Here is a 17,416-nt window from a genome sequence, read left to right as displayed (position 1 = left end):
CCTGTCTCTCTTCACCTGTCCAACCCCCGCCCTCGGCCAAAGGGCGGCCCCGGGCACCCTCTATCAGCAACCGGCGCACGGGTTCACCGAGGGCACGGCTCCTGCACGCCAGCCTCTACCCTACGGGATCAATCAGTCCTGCCTCCCCGCGAAAACGAGAGCCATAGCTAAGGGGTCGGGGAAGATGCCTGGCTCCTGGCTCAAGCCTGCCCCGGGGAAGACCCAGGGCTAGGGCGCGTGGGGTGCTGCGGGGAGCTCCCACCCAAGGGGACCTGGAGGATGCCGAGGTCTTGGAAGGGTCCTGGGGCCCTCGGAGCGAGTGGCTCCTAAGATGTCGCTGGCCGGTGCTGGAGAGTTACTGCAGCGAAATAAAGTTACAGGGTCTCCGCCGGCCGGAGCGTCGCTGGGGCGCTGGGGTCACGCACGGTGAGAAGTGACGGCGCTTCTGAGGAGCACGGAGCTGTTTCCGGGGAAGCCGGAGCTGGTGTGCCGTCCCTGGGTCGTTCCAGCATGAGCGCCCGGCTCCTTGGGAGATGCCAGGAATGGTGTAATGATGCCAGAACAGTCCTGGGCTTTCCGAGGGGCTTCGGGAATTTAAAGTAATTGGACCTGGAACACTCAGGGCGGGTGGCGGGTGGGACCAGTCCCCTTCCACTTTGGGAACCCGTCCGCCGGGGCGGGCAGACCTCGGGAAAGCCGAGGACCCGCTCACAACCCGAAGCGGGTGGCGGGCACCGGATCGCCCGGCGGCCGGGGGGATGCACTCGGCGCCCAGCGCGGCCCTTTCCGCCACCCGCCGCCGCGGCCTCGCCATGTTCGGAAGGTCGCGGGGGCTGCCATGCCGAGTGTGGCGACGCCCTAAAGGGGCTGGAGACGAGGGGCTCTTGGAACGCGCCTCCCGCGAGAAAAGCGAACAAAACGTGTGTTTTCCCTTTTTATTTAATATCCAGCCTCTGCTTGTCCGGCCCATCGTCCATGCCTTCCCAGGGTGCGGGGAGCCAGTCCTTAGACGCAAACCCTGAAGCGCCGGCCAGGCCCCCGCAGCCCGGTCAGTTCACCAGCAGCGGCCGCTCCTCCGAGGCGTCCCTGGGGGAGAGCAGTGTCAGCGGAGGCGGCGGCGGCCCCGGCCGCAGCCCTCCGGTTCCCCGTTCCCGGGGAGCGAACCTGCTCCTGCGGCCGCAGCAGCACAGGCTGCAGGCCGAGCCGCTCCCGCGGCGGAACTTGCCGGACGTGGGGCTGTCCTGGCACTGCGCGATGTAGGCCTGGAGCTCGCTGGGCTCCGTGCCCGTGGCGCCGGGGTGCTGCGGGGAGAGGCGCAGCCGGCGTGAGAGGGGCCCCTCCAACCTGCCCTCCCCGCCATCGGGGTCTCCTTGCTGTTTCCAGTGGGCTCCCGCCTCTGGGTCCTCGTGTGTCAGGGTTTGACTGCAGGAAGACCTCCCTTGACTCCTGGGTGTGCGAGATGTGTGACCCCGCATCTGGGTCAGGTGGCGCCCATCTCCTCAGGGGGCGCACACCGCAGCTTTCGGCGAGCCCAGCCTTTGCCTTCCCACCTCAGGAAGGAGCCACCTGGCTATGCAGCCTTTGCTCCAGGTCCCCTTCCCGCTGGTGCGCCCTCACTGGGGATCCCACCTCTCAACCTGGAGCTTTATGACGGGAAGATTTGATTCTAGGACGTTCAATCTGGAAGCCCCTAGCCAATGGGCTCCTGGGCACTTGATATGTGGATGGTGTAGTGAGGAACTGAATTTTGGAACTGAACTTCATTTTCATTAAAATCAAAATTTAAATAGTCCCACGAGTTTAGAGACTCGTATTGAATGGCATGTTTTAGAAACTGGCCTTCCTTCCTTCCTTCCTGGCTCTCACAGCCAGGGATCATTCTTCCGCTCATGCTCATCCGTCCTGCCCCCCGGCCATGCACAGACTGTGTACCCCTCACCTTGTTTCCTAGATGCCTGGCCCCGCAGGGCTTGGCTCACAATAGGCCCTTGGACACGATGGCTAAAAGAATCCTGCCTGCACTGGCTGGTTTGGCTCGGGGGATAGGGTTTGCCTTCAGACTGAGGGGTCCCAGGTTCGATTCTAGTCAAGGGCACACGCCCAGGTGGTGGGCTCTGTCCCCAGAGGGAGCGTGCAGGAGGTAGCCAATCAGTGATGTTTCTCTCTCTCTCCCTCTCTGAAATCAATAAAAATATATTTTTAAGAATCCTGCCTACGTGCCACCTGCACATTCTGCTCTGACCCTTTTCTCTCCCCTAACCTCCAGTCTGCAGCGCAACTACAGCTCCCCTGCCCGCCACCCCAGGCAGAGGGTTAGGAGCAAGGCGTCCTGGGTTGACTCACCTTGACAAGTCACTGAAACTCTACCACCTGGTGTCCCTATTGAGAAAAGCCGCCTCGAGAACCCTACCTGGCCAGAGCTCACCTTGATAAACTGAGAACGTAGCAGCTTAGCCCATGACATCGGTCCCACCTGTGACCCCTCATTTCCAGCCACCATTTCCTTTGGCTTTGCAGTCTCCCACGTTCTCTCCCTGGGTCCTCCCCTCCTCAGCCCGCCCTGTCCTGAGACCCCGCTGTGGTGGCCTCCAAGGGACATGGAGCCCAGGCTGGAGCTGCGGGCGGTGCAGTTGGCCCCTGGGGAGGCGGGCGAGCTGGAGGGGGGCGGCTGACCTTGATGGCGTCGTAGGCGCCGGTGATGAGCGCGATGAACAGGCTCAGCACCATGTAGATGAAGAGGCTGATGAAGGAGTAAAGGTAGAGCTGGGAGAAGAGCCAGACCAGGCTGCTGCGGCCCTGCTGCGTCTGCATCGCCGCGAACGTCACGAACATGTCGTCCCCGTTGATGAGTGAGAACAGGCACTCCGACACCATGGACAGCGAGCGGAACTGTGGCCGGGAGTGAAGTCAGTGGGACTGTAGGGATGGAGGGGGCTGGGCAGGGGCACCGGAGCCGGAGGGGACAGCAGAGTACTAGTAGATACAACGGGACCATCTGGGAATCACTACACGATGACAATGTCCTAGAGTCAAGGCTGGGGTTACTAGGGGTCAGAGGGACAGTGGGCAGAAATGTCAGCAATTACAATGGGGTCATTAAGAGCCATCATGTCAATAAGGCCAGAGGCAGGGGGCAGAACCACTGCAACCTCTTGGTCAAGTACAGAGGGTCACGCAGTGGCCAGGTCAGTGAGAGAGAAACCAGGGCTGAGGGCTTGGGACGCGGGCTCGGAGGAAGAGAGCCAGAGAACCGTCACCTGTGGGCCCTGTGCACCCGCCCCCCCAGCCCTGGCTCGTCCTACCTTCACGTGGTAGGGCCCCAACACGATCCAGCCGCAGAAGCAATAGCCCAGGTAGATGACAGCCACACAGCAGCAGAAGCGCATGACGCTGGGCAGGGCCACCCGCAGCGTGGCGATGAGGATCTGCAGCGGGTGGAGGGCGGATGAGGGCGTGGCCACAACCCTGGGGAAGCCGGCAGGGCCTGAGGGCACAGCTGGGGAGCTGAGAAGGGGGAGCCTGGAGCTGAGGGTGCCCTGAAACTACTCCGCTGAGGGCAGGCTCACAGTCCCTGCGCAGATGCAGTGACGGGTACGGCCGGGTGGACGGCACAGGGCTAAAAGGCTCAGGACGGTCCTCTGCAGGGGCCGGTGACTGCCGTGTGTATGCATTTGGGAGGTGGACATGGGGGGCACGTGGCTGCCACCGGAGGGAGGGCCGGCCGCCCACCCGCACAGGCTTACGTTGTACTTGTGGAAGAAGGTCAGGTAGCGGATGACCCCGACCCAGACGAGCAGCGTCGAGGTGCCCAGGAGGATGCTGCAGACATCATAGCTGGCCAAGTTCTAGGGGTGGGAGCAGGGTCACCACATCGACTGGGAATGTGGCCCAGTGGGCTTCGGGGGGCAGCACAGGGGCCAAGGTCTGGAAGGGGCCGCCGGGGCCTGGGCGAGGTGGGCGGGACTCACCTTAGCTTCAATGCCGATCTTCATGACGGTGCCCGAGACGGTGAGCACGTCACTGGTGACCAGCAGGATGTACCAGCCGTTCACAAATTCCAGCCGCTCCCACAGGCTGATGGCCCGGCCCCGCTGCCGCCACATGAACCCCACGAACTCCTGCAGGAGGCGGGCGGGTGAGGGCTTTTCCATGCATGGGAGCCGCGTGCCACCCACAGCGCTCATGGCCCCAGAACTGGGCAAGGCTGGCTGGGGCACGCGTGCCACTGGGATGGCTCTCACATTCTGCAGCAGGAAGCCACGGAGCAGGGAGCGGGCACACAGCAGGAAGGAGAGGGAGCAGGTGAGGATCACTACCACGTCGAACAGGAGCCGGAAGCTGTTGTCTCCTGTGGGGAGGGTCCTTGGGTAGAGCCGGGGCAGCTTGGGGCCTTCAGAGGCTGGGCCGGGCCAGGCCCAGGGGACTGCAGGGCTGGTTTGGCCTGGTCGGCGGGCTCATGGCTGTTCTGAGTCAGAAGCTCAGGCAGTGAGGGTCTGGGATTCAGGGGTTTTGGTAGGTCAGGGTCTGGGGTTTTGAAATCCCTGGGCAGTTCAGGGCCCTTGGTGAACACTGGTCTGGGGTTAGAGGGCTCACCGTGCCTGAAGACACTGGGGTGCTTACACTCCTGGATGTGGGCCTGGGTCTCCAGGCTGATGGGGACACGTCCGCTGAAAGCCTTATTGTCAAAGGTGATCTGTGGAGGGACACAGAGTAAGCCTGGGCTCCCAGACCTGCACAAAGGGTGGTCTGTCTAGCTCCAGGTTCTCATCGCCCACGTGCGGCCTCGGCCACGGGTCCCCAGCCCCGGAGCTCAGACCACCTGCTCCCCCCCGTCATGGCTGTCCATGATCTTACTGACACGCGGGCTCACCAGGATGCTGAAGGTGTAGCAGTCTGGGATCTCATTGTTGCTCAGGCTTTGAAGGTTGATGGTCTTCAGTTGGAAGTGGATGGTGACGTTGATCAGCCTGAGGGGAGGGGTCTGGTGAGGGGGAGGGAACTCTGCAGCTCCCTCAGGCCCTAGAGTGCCCACACGCCTGCCTGATGCTGACTCTGCAGCTGGCAGAGGGAAGTGATCACTCAGCAGGCATCCGCCTGGCCCTCCCTGCCCCCACCTTCAGGGAAGTGGCTGCCAGGGGGCCCCAAAGACACCTGGCCTCCCGCCTCCCCCCCACTCTGCCCAGCCCTGGGCGACCCCCTCCTTCGGGCAGTACTTGTGGAATTTGAGCGTGAGGTTCTTGTAACTGGCGCTGCCATCCGAGAGAGAGAAGTCATCATTGGGGGGCACAAAGGGTCTCTCAGGGGGGTCCACCCGGATGCAATCTGAGGACAGGGAGTCAGGGAAGGGGCACAGGATGGGGGAGGCACAGGCAAGTCTCCCAGAGTCCCCAAGACCCCTTCCCTCGTTCACTTCGTCCTGGAACGTTTGTTGTTTGGCCCCCGTTAACCCGGGGTCGGGCCCAGGAGCTCTGGAGGCCCCCAACAGTTTAGTGGATCAATGCTATCAACAACACCTGGCTCCTCCTGCAGGCCAAGCATTCTTCTAGACACATTGCACACGTCAAATTATTAATACTCAAGACAACCCCATATCCTGGATGAGGATAGAGCTGCGATTTTAATCCCTGCAGCCAGGGACCCCCAAAAGCTCAGCCCTGCCTTGTCCACTCACCAGTGACAACCATGGGGTCGATGTCAAAGGTGTCGTTGGCTGGGTCCACGTGGCCACGGTGGTAGTACCGCTGGCAGAGGGCCAAGGCTGAGCCATTGGCCCAGGGGCTGCCCCCGCCCCGTACATATGCATAGTGGCCCAGCGACACATTAGGGAGCATCAGGTACTGTAGGCAGAGAAGGGGAGGTCCATCAGCCCCATCACCACCCCCTGCCCACCCGCCCTGCCCCTGGCCGCACGCACCTGGTCCACAGCATAGAAGATGGCCTGGTAGAGCTGCTCCCGCGTGTAGGCTGCGAAGGTGTCGTCTCCCCCGTCAGAGTAGCCCAGAAGGAAGAGGTGGCGGAAGGCAATGGTGTTCTCCTCCCGGAATGTCACTGCCAGCTGGTTGCTGAGCCCAAAAAGGATGAGCTGGTGGGATGACAGGGGGTGACACTGCTGGGGTGGGGCATGATTGGAAGAAGAGGAGAGGACCCACTCCATGCCCACCATCTCCCATGCCCACCACTTGTTCCCAATGCATAGCACATGGTGGCTGGCACTCATCTATCTCAGGGTAGCAACTAATGTCCATGAAATGTTTACCTGATGCCAACGTCCATGCTGAACCCAGACCTACGGCATAAGTACCACAGGGCAGGGACCCTTACCACGGGGAAATGAGCACAGTCACCCGTCCAAAGTCACCGCGCCTGGGGCAGGGCAGGGTCTCATTCATCTTGGGATCACAAGACCCCAGCACAGAGCCTGGCATGGGAAAAGGGCAACTATCTGTTCAGTCACTGGGGCCAGTGCCCTCTGAGAGTCAACATGGTGCCAGAGCGCCTGGGTTCAGGTGCCAGCAAATCCCAGGGCTTGGTTGCCATGTGACTTTGGACAAATCCCTTCAGCTCAGCCTCAGCTGCCTCATCTATAACAGCGTTTTTCAACCGCTGTTCCGCGGCACACTAATGTGCCGTAGGTGCAGACAAGACAAGAATTTTATAATTTTTCACTATTTTGTTTACTTAATATTTCATAATAAAGTAATTATAAAATACTTTCTTTGTGTTTATTTGATTCCTATTCAAGAGAATTACTTTATATATAGTCAATATAGGCACAGAGTTAAATTTTTTAACATTTTCTAATGGTGTGCCTCGTGATTTTTTTCATGAAACAAGTGTGCCTTTGCCCAAAAAAGGTTGAAAAACACTAGTCTATAAAACAGGGGCATGAGTGAGGCTCAAAGGAGCTGCTCACGTGCAGAGCTCAGAGGGTTTGCTGATTTGTTCTGCCACCGTTACTGTCATTACTGCCCTGCTGCTGCTGCAGGGTCAGGACGAGGTGCCGACTCCCAGACTCCCCTTCAGGGAACAGCGGCCACAAGACCATCGCTGCGGGGGCTCCCGCAGGTCTCACCTGGACAGTGACTACCAAGATCTTCACCACCTGCAGCACCAGCTTGAAGGGCTTGCGGCCCTTGGCCCGGAACTTGTCACAGGGGCTCATGAAGAAGTACTTGAGCCGGCGGCGCAGGTCCTCTTCCTCCAGAGAGGCCGGAGGGGCCGGCGGAGCCCCTGCCGGGGTCCCATAGCCGAGGCCGGCGGTCCGGAGGTGCTCGGCGTCTGTGGGGACGGGAGAGAGCAGTGGGGACCGGACCCAGGCAGGCCCACCTCCAAAAGGCAGGCAGATCCCACATCCCAGCCAAGAAAGAATTCTGGGACCTAAGAAAACCTGGACGTCTACATTTATGGCTGTAGGCAGCAGCACTGCTCGGAGGCTGCAGATTCAAGTTTGGGACTCCAAGGGGCCCGCGTTGATAGCTGACCCTGATGCTCACTGGCACAGACGGGGCACCCAGACTCTCTGGGCTCCATTTCTCACCTGCAAAATGTGGCAACAGCATCTCTCACAGAATGGCGAGGATTTGATGCTACAAAGTCTATCACAGGGCTGGCGGTGTGACAGAATGTCAGGTGGTAAGAACGCCAGGACATCCCACCATTACTCCTGCTGATTTGTGGAGAGAATGAACTGCTCCCACTGGCTTCTCACAGGGCACTCAAGGCTCCCAGGCACATCCCAACTCCAGACCCCGGGCATGAACATGGGACTCAGCTACATCCTAGTATGTTCTGGAAAAACCCTTCCCACTCATCAAGACCTGATCTGTCCAGCTGACGCTCTAACAGCCACAGGCTTGGAGAAGGGAATGCCAACAATCAGGGCAATAGGGAATGCATTTGCTGAAGGCTCACTGTGGGTGGCAAAAGTTATTACAGCACTGCCCGCATGCCAGCTTGTGAGTGAATAGGGCATCTTTATTAAAGCTACTTGCTCCTGGAATCACACAGCCCGAGGACCAAATCCCAGGCCTGCCTCTTCCTGATCCGGGGACCTTCCTAAGTCTCAGTTCCCTCATCTGAAAAGTGGAAAAAGCCGGGGTGCTGGGGCTCAGTGGCTGAGCATCAACCCATGAACTAGGAGTTGGTCTTCCCTTCCCTGTCAGGCACATCCCGGGTTTTGGTCTCGATCCCCAGTAAGGGGCATGCAGGAGGCAGCCAATGATTCTCTCTCATCATTGATGTTTCTCTCTCTCCCCCCCTCTCCCTTCCTTTTGAAATCATTTTTTTTTTTTTAAGTGGAAGTTTAAAAAAAGTCTCCCTCTGAGGCTAAAGCCCTGAAAAATGCTTCCAGAATTCGAGCAGCTCAGCTCGAATCTCAGTAGTTCTTCAGGCGTCCGAGGCTATTCTAAGCACTGCTTGTTCCCCTCAAGCCCGACCAGCCTAAGAGGAAGGCCCAAGGTTTCGGCAACTGCTGGGGTCACAGCTGGTCACAGCAGCCCAGAACTGTCTCTGACACCCACCCCACCCCTACTGGGAGAACCCAGCTTCTTTCCAGGACCTGGTTGCCTCCCCCCTCCCCACACCCCCCTCCAGCCTGGCACTGCCACCAAGATGATTGTGGCCGCTGCCAGAACCCGTTCTGCAGGGATGGCCAGCTCCTGACTGGTCCCATCCCTTAGGAGTTTGGATGCTTTTGCAGTTAGTCTACAAGAGAGCTGGATGGAAGCCAGAGGCAGGCCGGCCTCTCTACCTGGGATCACAGTTAACCCATCCCAGACCCTACCAGTGAGACCCTTTTAGGTGTATCCAGCTAGCTCTAGAAGGGAAGACCAACACGAAGGGCCTTCCTCCAGGCTGCCCCGGGAGAGGTGGAGACTGAAGAGGTTGGAGGCTGGGCACCCAACGCCTGAACTCAGGAAAGCTAAGCTTCCATGGGTTTGGAGCTCTAAAATGGAGTAGAGCGTCTAGGCTCAAGGAGGCAACACCTCAATCCTCGGCCTGAGTTTAGAGCTGAGCATTCACCTCCTGGATTGGGGAAGGAAATCCTGGGAGTCTCGTGCGGGATGGAGACACCGGCGCCCGCCGAGTTCCAGCAAAGCTGAGCAGTCGCAACCTAGGCTCAGGATGGGAGCCCCGCTGCCCCGCATCGGAGAGGCTGGCGGGGGCCCGCTCGCTGTGGGAGTTCAGGAACTCTAAGCACAGCCTGGGCCCAGGAAGGGCCGCCGGGAGCCCCGCACTCCGTGTTGGAGAAGCTGGTGCCCACCCGCCTCCCAGGTTCTAGGCGCCCAAATCTCCGCCGCCGAAAGCTGCGAGGCCGGCACGGGAGTTCGGGGAAAGGGAAACCGGTACTCCGCCGCCCCAAGTCGGGGCAGCCCGCCGCCCGCCCGCCGCCCGCGACCTCACCTGAGCCACCCCAGCCCGCGGGGGCCGCCATCCCGGGGCGGGAGCGCCGGCCGCGGCGGAGCAGCCAGGGCACCAGCGCCCGCCGCTGTCACTGCGGGCTCGCTCCCTCGCGGTGCCGCTTCAAACCCTTGCGCGTCAGCTGACTCGCGCCCCGATCACGTGACCAGGGCGCTCTGGGAGGCACGTGACAGGATGCGACCCAGAGCCCTGCGCTGGGACCACGCCTGCCATAACAGTGTGCGCGCGCACCAACGCTGGTGACTGGCCGGCCGAGGACGGTCGCGAGGTCCTAGCGCCGACGGGCGAGCAAGATGCTGGGACACGGGCTGGCTCCGTCCTGCCAGCATCTTGACTTCCATGTCCGTGATGTCCGTACATCATTTTAAGGATTGTTTCCCTCCATTCTCCCAGGAAATTCCTGATTACTCTCCAGTCCTTACTCTTCGGCCCCTCTTATGACCTATCTGCAAATCCTATTTCACTTCCTAATTATATCCCAAATAGGCCCACTTATTCTCACTTTTATAGTTCTCAGCCCAGAGGCCCCACCATTCCAGGCCAGGACCACTGCAGCAACTTCCTCTCTGATCTTAGACTCCCACTCCTGACCCCTTCCATTACACTCTCCACTCACAGCCAGACCATCTTCAAAGAATAATTCATATCAGTCCTCCCCCAGAACCTGCGAGTGACTCCCCATTTCTCTGAGATGACAAACTTGGGCAGGGCTGGCCACAAGGTCAGGATTGGCATTTCTCTGAGATGACAAACTACCAGAGCCTTCTGATCCTCCACCACCTCCCCCCTTAGTTCATCTTTCTTTAAAAAAAAAATTTTTTTCCCCCCCCATTAACTTCACAGAGGAAGATAGAAACATCAGCCTGAGCATGTGCCCTGACTGGGATTTGAACCATGACCTCCTGGTCAATGCTCAACCACTGAGCAACACTGACGGGCCCCTAGTTCATCTTTCAATGGCCCGAGTCTCTGGTTAAGAACATGGGGGGAGAGGCAGATAATTCAGGTTAAAATCTAGGTGCTGCCAACAGCCATTTCTTGTCTCCCAGAGTCCCTTAAAGTCCAGTGCCTCATTTGCCAAACGGGATGCTCGGCCACAGCTGCTGCTATATGGAGCTGTTGCATTGAGAAAATGCAAAAGCAGCACCGGCTGGGCAGTGCTGATGATTGAATTAGTGGACCTTCCTTGAGAAAGCTGTCCCTGAACAAAATCTGAAGTCTTATATCCATTTAGAATGTACTAGAGCATGTAATTACTTTCTAAATGTTTCCAAATTTGGTATCTGTGAGCTCTCAATCGATGTTTATTGAATGCATACATGAGCAGCCGCCTTTGTCCAGTGGTGTGCCTATGATGTGGACTTCGAAGGCCAAGGGGTAAGCTGGGGGAGCAGACCCGGCAGGAATGCCCCATGGCTTCTTGTCAGCCCCCATTACCAGCCCCTAATTTCAGCAGCCAGCAACCCCACCATCAGCTCCACTGAAGGGAAGAGGTGCTCTCAGACCACCTGCAGGTCAGTCTGCTCCTCACTAAGGTGACCAGGTTTGGCGGAGCAGAGTGGTAACTGCTGGGATGGGGGAAGCTTGGAGGATGTCAGGGGAGCCAGAACATTAGGATTCCAGGTGCATGGCTGGCTCAGGCCACACCTTCCGTTTCCGAGGAGCTGTGCATTAGGGGGGAAAAACCGAAGAACCATGAAGCAGAGCCAGCGGGCAGTGGGAGGATTTTACTAGCTGCACAACACAACTTCTCCGGGCCTCAGAGGCTGGCAGCCCTCTCAGCCGTCAGGCCCCAGCAGTGCCCCTCGCTCCTCCGCCCTTTCGGGATCCTCACAGGTAGGGAGGGCCGAGCTGTCGTGGGTGGGAGAGCTGGGGTCAGGGCGGGACTTAGGGCTGGGGTTGGGGCTGGGACTGGGCACAGGATCTGGGTCCGAGCTGTGACCAGGGCTGGCCACAAGGTCAGGATTGGCATCATAGCCGGGCTTAGTGTCAGGGGACTGGACAGGATCAGGGGTGAGGGTAGATCCAGAGCCAGGGCCGGAGCTGGGGCCTAGGTCAGAACCAAGCACGGAGGCAGCCTCAGAACCCAGCAGGGAGGCCTGCCCGGGCCGCACCACGGAAGCAGGGCTAAGGCCCAGGCCGGCGGCAGCAGCCGTGGCTGCCGCGGCCGCCGCGGCCGCGCCCTCGTGCACCCTCTTGTGCTTGGTGAGGCTGGAAGCCTGGCCGAAGGCCTTGCCGCAGAGCTGGCAGCGGTAGGGGCGCTCCCCGGAATGCACGTGCAAATGCTGCAGCAGCGCCGAGCTCTGCCCGAAGGCCTTGGCGCAGTGGGGGCAGGCGTAGGGCCGCTCGCCCGTGTGGATGCGCAGGTGGTGTTGCAGGTTGGAGCTCTGGCCGAAGGCCTTGCCGCAGTGGGGGCAGCGGTAGGGGCGCTCGGCCGTGTGCGTGCGCTGGTGCTGCAGCAGCGCCGAGCTCTGGCCGAAGGCCTTGCCGCACTGAGGGCACGGGTAGGGCCGCTCGCCCGTGTGCGTGCGCAGGTGCTTGAGCAGCGCGGAGCCCTGGCCGAAGCCCTTGGCGCACACCGGGCACTTGTGCGGCCGCGGGCCGCCGTGCGTGCGCAGGTGCTGGGCCAGCAGCGAGCCGTGGCCGAAGGCCTTGCCGCACACCGGGCAGTGGTGGGGCTTCTCGCCGCTGTGGCTGCTGCGGTGCTTCAGCAGCGTGGAGCGCCAGCCGAAGGCCTTGCCGCAGGCCGCGCACTGGTAGGGCCGTGCGCCCGTGTGGATGCCCCGGTGCTGGGCCAGCGTGGCGCCGTGGCTGAAGGACTTGCCGCAGTCGGGGCAGCGGTAGGGCTTCTCGCCGCTGTGGGTGCGGCGGTGCTGGCTGAGCCCCGAGCTGCGCCGGAAGGCCCGCCCGCAGTCGGGGCAGGAGAAGGGCCGGGGAGGGCTGGCCGGGGCCGGGATCACCGCCTGGCTGGCGGCCAGGCCTTCCGGGGTGGCGGGACGGCTGGAGGAGAGGGGGTCCAGGTCTGGGGCTTCCGGGGGACTGAGGGTGTCGCTGTTAGGGTCAAGAATCAGGGGCACTGGGCCAATGACGTCTGGATCGAGATCAGGACTTGAAGACATGGGGTCGAGATCTTGGGGATCCGTGGCGCGGGTCCCCACCATGGCGCTTGGAGGCTCCGCATCAGGGTCCAGGTCATCGGAGGCGGGCTCTAGCTCTTCGTAGCCGGGGCCCACGTCTTCGGAGACGGCGCTGAGGTCTTCGGGGTTGGGGTCCAGGTCTTCCGAGTCTGAGCCGAGCTCTTCATAGGCAGCCCCTGGGCCTTTGAGGCCTGGGTTCCTGACCAGGACCGAGCGCCGCATCCTGGGTGTGGAGGTGCCAGCTGCTTCCAGGGCAGGATCTGTAGGGCGAGGACAGGGTGGGCAGAGGTAGGTTCTGGGGAGCAGGGGGTCTGTTTTGGAGCCCGGGCAGGGATGGGGTAGGTGGCCAAGCTGTGCCCAAACCCACTTCTGAGCATACACAGGGTCCTTCTTGTTCTAGACCGCGGGCTGGCTTGTGACTCGGCCTGGCCAGGGCCAGAGAAGACCCCGGTGGGACAGGAGGGCCCTCCCCTCGCAGCCTCACACCTGGACGGAAGTCATGGGACCTGGCACTGGAGGTCTCCAGTGCCCAACTCCATGGCTCTGCCCCTCTCTGCACCCTGGACTCCCCTGTGGGAAGCGGGTCCTGCAGAGAGAGTCCTAGCTTCCTACCCGGGGAAGAGGGTGGGTGTCCGGGATCCCGAGCCTGCTCCTAAGCCCACGGCCCTAATTCCTGTCCCGTGGTCCGAGGTGGCCTGTTTGGGGGTTTCTGGTAGAGTGGGGGGCTTCTGGCTCAAGAGCTAGAGATAAAGCATCCTGAGCTTAGAAGCCTATAGGGGGGATGAAGAAGGGGGAGGGGCAGACACCTGGCAGTGGTCTGGGGCCTTGGGGAGTGCTGGGGCGCCTGGCTCACTCCCTGGGGGGAGAGACGGCCTGGGTGCCCAGCCTCACAGTTCCGGAACAGCCGTGTTCCCGAATGCCGGTTCCTACAGCCAGAGCGGGAGGCAGGGAATAACATGGGGGGGGGGGGGGAGTGGAGGGAGACCATGGGTCCCATGTGGGGCACCTGTTGCCCAACTGGATAGAAGATTCTGAATTCCAACCTCTAGCTGGGGACTGGGCAGAAATAACACCCGTGGCCCCTCTGGGTGAGGGGGACCCGAGCTGAGGAGGAGGGGACTGCGGAGTGCCTGGCGGTGAGGCGGGGGTACGGGCAGTGTGTCGGACACGGATGTCCCTGAGGAAGCTCTGAATCCAGGCTGGCGGTGGGGGAAGGGGGTGGAACAGCAGCGGGGACCCGCTGGGAGCAGGGGGGCTCAGGACGGCCTGAGGGAGGTGGTGCCTTAAGCTCCCACCCGGGGCTGGTGTTGGGGGGACAAACAGACTTGTTCCTCTCCCCGCCACAGCCCACAGCTGGGGGTGGGCAAACAAATGGGGGTGCCCAGGGCCTAGATCACCCCCTCTATCTACCCAGGGCCGCAGGTTGGAAGGTGGGGGGGCCGACGCCTAGGTCCCTCCTGGCTCCTGCGTCGCCCCGCAGGGAAGTGGCTCCAGCCTGGAGCGTGAGGGACAATGGCCGGTCCCGGGGGCGGCCACCCGGTCCCTCCTGAGGAGGGGCCTCCGGAGCTCCAGCCCGGGGCGCGGAGAACAATGCGGGCCCTGCGGGGTGTCTGGGCGGAGGGTCCGATCGCCTCTGGAGCGGGGCGTCCTGAGCTCCGGCCACTCCGGGCCCATCCTCCCTCCGAAGGCGCCGGCGCGGCCCCCTGGGCGCAGCGGGTCAGGCGCGCCAGGCCGGGGCCGGCCCCTCGCTCCGTGCACGACCCCGCGCTCCGGCCTCGGCCTCGGCGGCGCCCCCCGGGCCGCCCCCCGCACGGCCCCGGCCCGCTCCGCCCGCCCGCCCGCCCGCCCGCGGGGACACTCACCCGGCGCCCCGCGCCCCTGCCCGGCCCGCCGCTCCCGCCGGCGCCCCGGGCCCGCAGCCAGCGCCCGCCCGCAAGCCCCGCGGCGGCCCCTTCGGCCCAGCGGCCCGCCAGGCGCTCCGGGATCCAGGGGGGCGGCCGGCCGCAGCGGGCGCTGCTGGGACTTGTAGTTCCCGCCCCGCGGCCTCGGCCCCCGCCCCCGCCCGCAGCCTTTGTCCCGACCCGCTGCCCAGCCGCCGGGCCGAGCCCTGTCCCCGCCGCGCCCGCCGGCCCAGCCCCGGGCCGCCCTCTCCTGCCGGCCTCCCGCCCAGTCTCTCCACCCCGGCTACCCTGTCCCTGCCCCTTTCTCCATCTCTGTCCCTCTGGATCTATCTCTAGTCCTTTCTCTGCGTCTCCATTTCCAACGTTTGCCTCTGTACCTCCCTCTCCCTCCTACCTCTGTCTCGAACTCTGTCTTTGGTCAAAAAGCACCATTTTGTCTCTGTCTCTCAAGACTGGCAATGCACATAAGCATAATCAAGGCTCTGAGAAGCCCTGCAGTTTACAAACTTCTTTATCTTTGCTTAATCCAGCGTCTCCCTGTCAGGCCCGGAGGAAGAGCTGGAGATTCTGTCCTGAGTGTGTCCCTCTGCCCACCCAGTGGAGGGCCACTCCTGCTGTCACCCTGAGCCGATCCCCTGGGTGAGGTCTCTGGGAGAAGCCTGGGCGGAGGCTGGGAAGGTCCGGGAGCATTTCCTGGAGACAGGATCCCCACGAAGAGGGAACGAAAGAGCTGGCGGCTGCAGCTGGGCCAGGATGTTCTTCACCGAACATAAACGGCAGTCACAGGACATAAACAATGAGCACACAAGGCCACTCTGTGGCCACATCTGCGCCAAGCCAGAGACAGCACTGCAGCCACAAAAGTGAACACACAGCCCTCCTGACCCACTGCAATGCCGCTGCTTCTTCCCACTGCTTATCCGCCTCTGAGATAAACTCCCCCCTCTGCTCCCGGCCCCCTGTCCGCTCCAAACACCCCCTCTGCTCCCTGCCCCCTGCCTGCTCCGAGGAAGGCTCCTGCGCTCTTCCCTCTGCTCAGAACTGCCCAGCACATGTCCCGATCCCATGAGATGCTCGTCTGCCCTCGGCCCTCCGCGCCCCCCCCCCACACTCCCACTCTTACAGACGCGCTCCGTGGTCCCCCAGTACGTAGGCTTCGTCGCTGGAGCGAGCTAACCAAGCTTTGAGCACAGGCGTGTTTCTGGTGGCCTTTGCCTGGTGAATTTTGACACCACCTGCCCTTGAGCAAATCAGGATTCTAGGAGCAGTCTCTCTTCCTTCCCGAACCTTCTAGATCTGTGCTTGCCTGTGGCCGGAGGCCTGCTTCTCAGCTCTTTGTGGAAAAGCCTGTAGCAGGTCTGAGACCCGGGACGGCAATTGGATTCTGTTGCTGGTTCGTCATCCTGCCACCTCCTGGATGACCCTCCTGCAGGTCATACTCGTAATGCCAGCTGCTGTTTCTGTCTGCTTATGTCTCCACCAGCACCCGCTTCCCCTCTGTGGCTCCGGTCCCCTCCACTTCCCCGATGGACCCCGATCTAACACATCCACCCGTCCCTCAGGACCTACACTTACCAGGAACCCCATCCCCTGGCCACAATCGGTAGGTCTGGGATGAGGACATGCCTTTGAGGGTCTCATTCTTCTGGGGTTATGAGCTTTACACAGAGCCCATTCTGCCTGCAGTCATCTTCCTTAGTGGTCTGGAAGGACAGTCTGCAGACTGAAGCCAACCTGCACTGGGATGCAAAGGTGAGACACAGCTCCGGCCATATTGGTTCGGCTCTTGGTTATAACCACACCTGAAGCCAGAAGCCCTCCTTCTCTATTATGAGCCAACACATTTCCTGGGCATTTGAGCTACTTTTACTGAGTTTCTGTCCTTTGACTAATTTAGAAATGGGCAAGTATTAAAGGAAATAAAATCTGAGCTTGGCAGAGCAGAGGATGTGGCTGCCACATCCTATATAATAGGGGTGTCGAACTCAATCAGAGAAGGGGCCAAAATCTAAAATCCAGCCTAAATCGTGGGCCGAATGGTTTACTGAACAGTCATAAACTGTCATTGTGATGGAAACGCAGCGGAGTGCAGTGATGACAGTGCAGTGCGGGCCACATTGCAAGGCCTGGCGGGACGGATTTGGCCCACGGGCCTTGTGTTTGACACATGTGCTATATAATAATTCTATATAATAAAAGGGTAATATGCCAATCAACCGAACAGCTGAATGACTGGTCACTGTGATGCACACTGACCACCAGGGGGCAGACGTTCAATGCAGAAGCTGCCCCCTGGTGGTCAGGGCACTCCCACAGGGGGAGCTCCCCTCAGCCAGAAGCTGGCTGCCGGGGAGCAGGACTAAGCAGTCAGTTAGACATCCCAGGAGGGCTCCCGGACTGCAAAGGGTGCAGGCTGGGCTGGGAGACCCCTCCCCAGTGCATGAATGGCGGGCCTCTCGTACATATATATTCATTCTAAAGGGAATAGGGCTTCCAAGGTTTGTACAGTGCACAACCTGCCCATCTCTGTTGAGAACAGTCCTCCCCAGGAAACGGAACCTCTGTTGTGTGAAAGAAAAATAGCTGATTAAGTTGTTTCTGTTTTGTCTTGGGACTCTACCCACGTGTTTTCCAAGGCTGCGGCTCACGGGCTTCAGAGGAAAATATCAGGGTGCTGTGATATAAACAGAGATTAGCATCTGCACAGTCTTGTGAGGATGCCAGAGCGGAATTCTCCGCCCCAAACGAAGAGGGTTAGTTATGAGGTAGGAGGTAAAATTGGGATTACCAGAGAATTGGGGGTGGGGAGGTCCTCAAACACTGAGCTCTCCCTGTCTGCACAGGAAGCGTCACCTCCCAGGGAAGAATCTATTGGCTGTCTTTCCACCTTCCAGACTGTAACCTGGGGTGAGACAGGTCTTAAGGGGATGGGCAGGCTCAGGTCTGTTGCTAGAGACA

The 17,416-nt window shown here is 60.8% G+C and overlaps 2 protein-coding genes across 4 annotated transcripts; both read right to left on the bottom strand.

Annotated features, from left to right (window-relative positions):
- Positions 1 to 921: 921 nt before the first annotated feature.
- Positions 922 to 9,566, bottom strand: MCOLN1 (mucolipin TRP cation channel 1). The gene is made up of 14 exons (XM_036450091.2): positions 9,403 to 9,566; positions 7,073 to 7,278; positions 5,915 to 6,082; positions 5,672 to 5,837; positions 5,214 to 5,322; positions 4,871 to 4,967; positions 4,594 to 4,693; positions 4,242 to 4,348; positions 3,969 to 4,118; positions 3,744 to 3,845; positions 3,303 to 3,425; positions 2,674 to 2,889; positions 1,165 to 1,301; positions 922 to 1,086 (listed from the first exon to the last, which is right to left on the bottom strand). Exons 1-14 carry the CDS (start codon positions 9,431 to 9,433, stop codon positions 1,050 to 1,052), a joined length of 1,749 nt encoding a protein of 582 aa, XP_036305984.1. The 5' UTR covers positions 9,434 to 9,566; the 3' UTR covers positions 922 to 1,049.
- Positions 9,567 to 10,712: 1,146 nt separating this feature from the next.
- On the bottom strand, positions 10,713 to 14,503 carry ZNF358 (zinc finger protein 358). 3 transcript variants are annotated; one of them, XM_036450088.2, is made up of 3 exons: positions 14,420 to 14,472; positions 13,044 to 13,143; positions 10,713 to 12,817 (listed from the first exon to the last, which is right to left on the bottom strand). In XM_036450088.2, exon 3 carries the CDS (start codon positions 12,777 to 12,779, stop codon positions 11,199 to 11,201), a length of 1,581 nt encoding a protein of 526 aa, XP_036305981.1. In that variant the 5' UTR covers positions 12,780 to 12,817; positions 13,044 to 13,143; positions 14,420 to 14,472; the 3' UTR covers positions 10,713 to 11,198. The 3 variants fall into 3 exon arrangements, with proteins under 3 accessions (XP_036305981.1, XP_036305982.1, XP_036305983.1); XM_036450089.2 differs by lacking the exon at positions 13,044 to 13,143 and having other exon boundaries at positions 14,420 to 14,503; XM_036450090.2 differs by lacking the exons at positions 13,044 to 13,143; positions 14,420 to 14,472 and adding an exon at positions 13,170 to 13,577.
- Between the last annotated feature and the right edge of the window lie 2,913 nt (positions 14,504 to 17,416).

Source organism: Pipistrellus kuhlii, unplaced genomic scaffold (assembly GCF_014108245.1).
Source record: "Pipistrellus kuhlii isolate mPipKuh1 unplaced genomic scaffold, mPipKuh1.p scaffold_m20_p_21, whole genome shotgun sequence".
NCBI lineage: Eukaryota > Metazoa > Chordata > Mammalia > Chiroptera > Vespertilionidae > Pipistrellus > Pipistrellus kuhlii.
The sequence above is the reverse complement of the archived record's forward strand: the minus strand, read 5'-3'. Positions and strand labels throughout refer to the sequence as shown.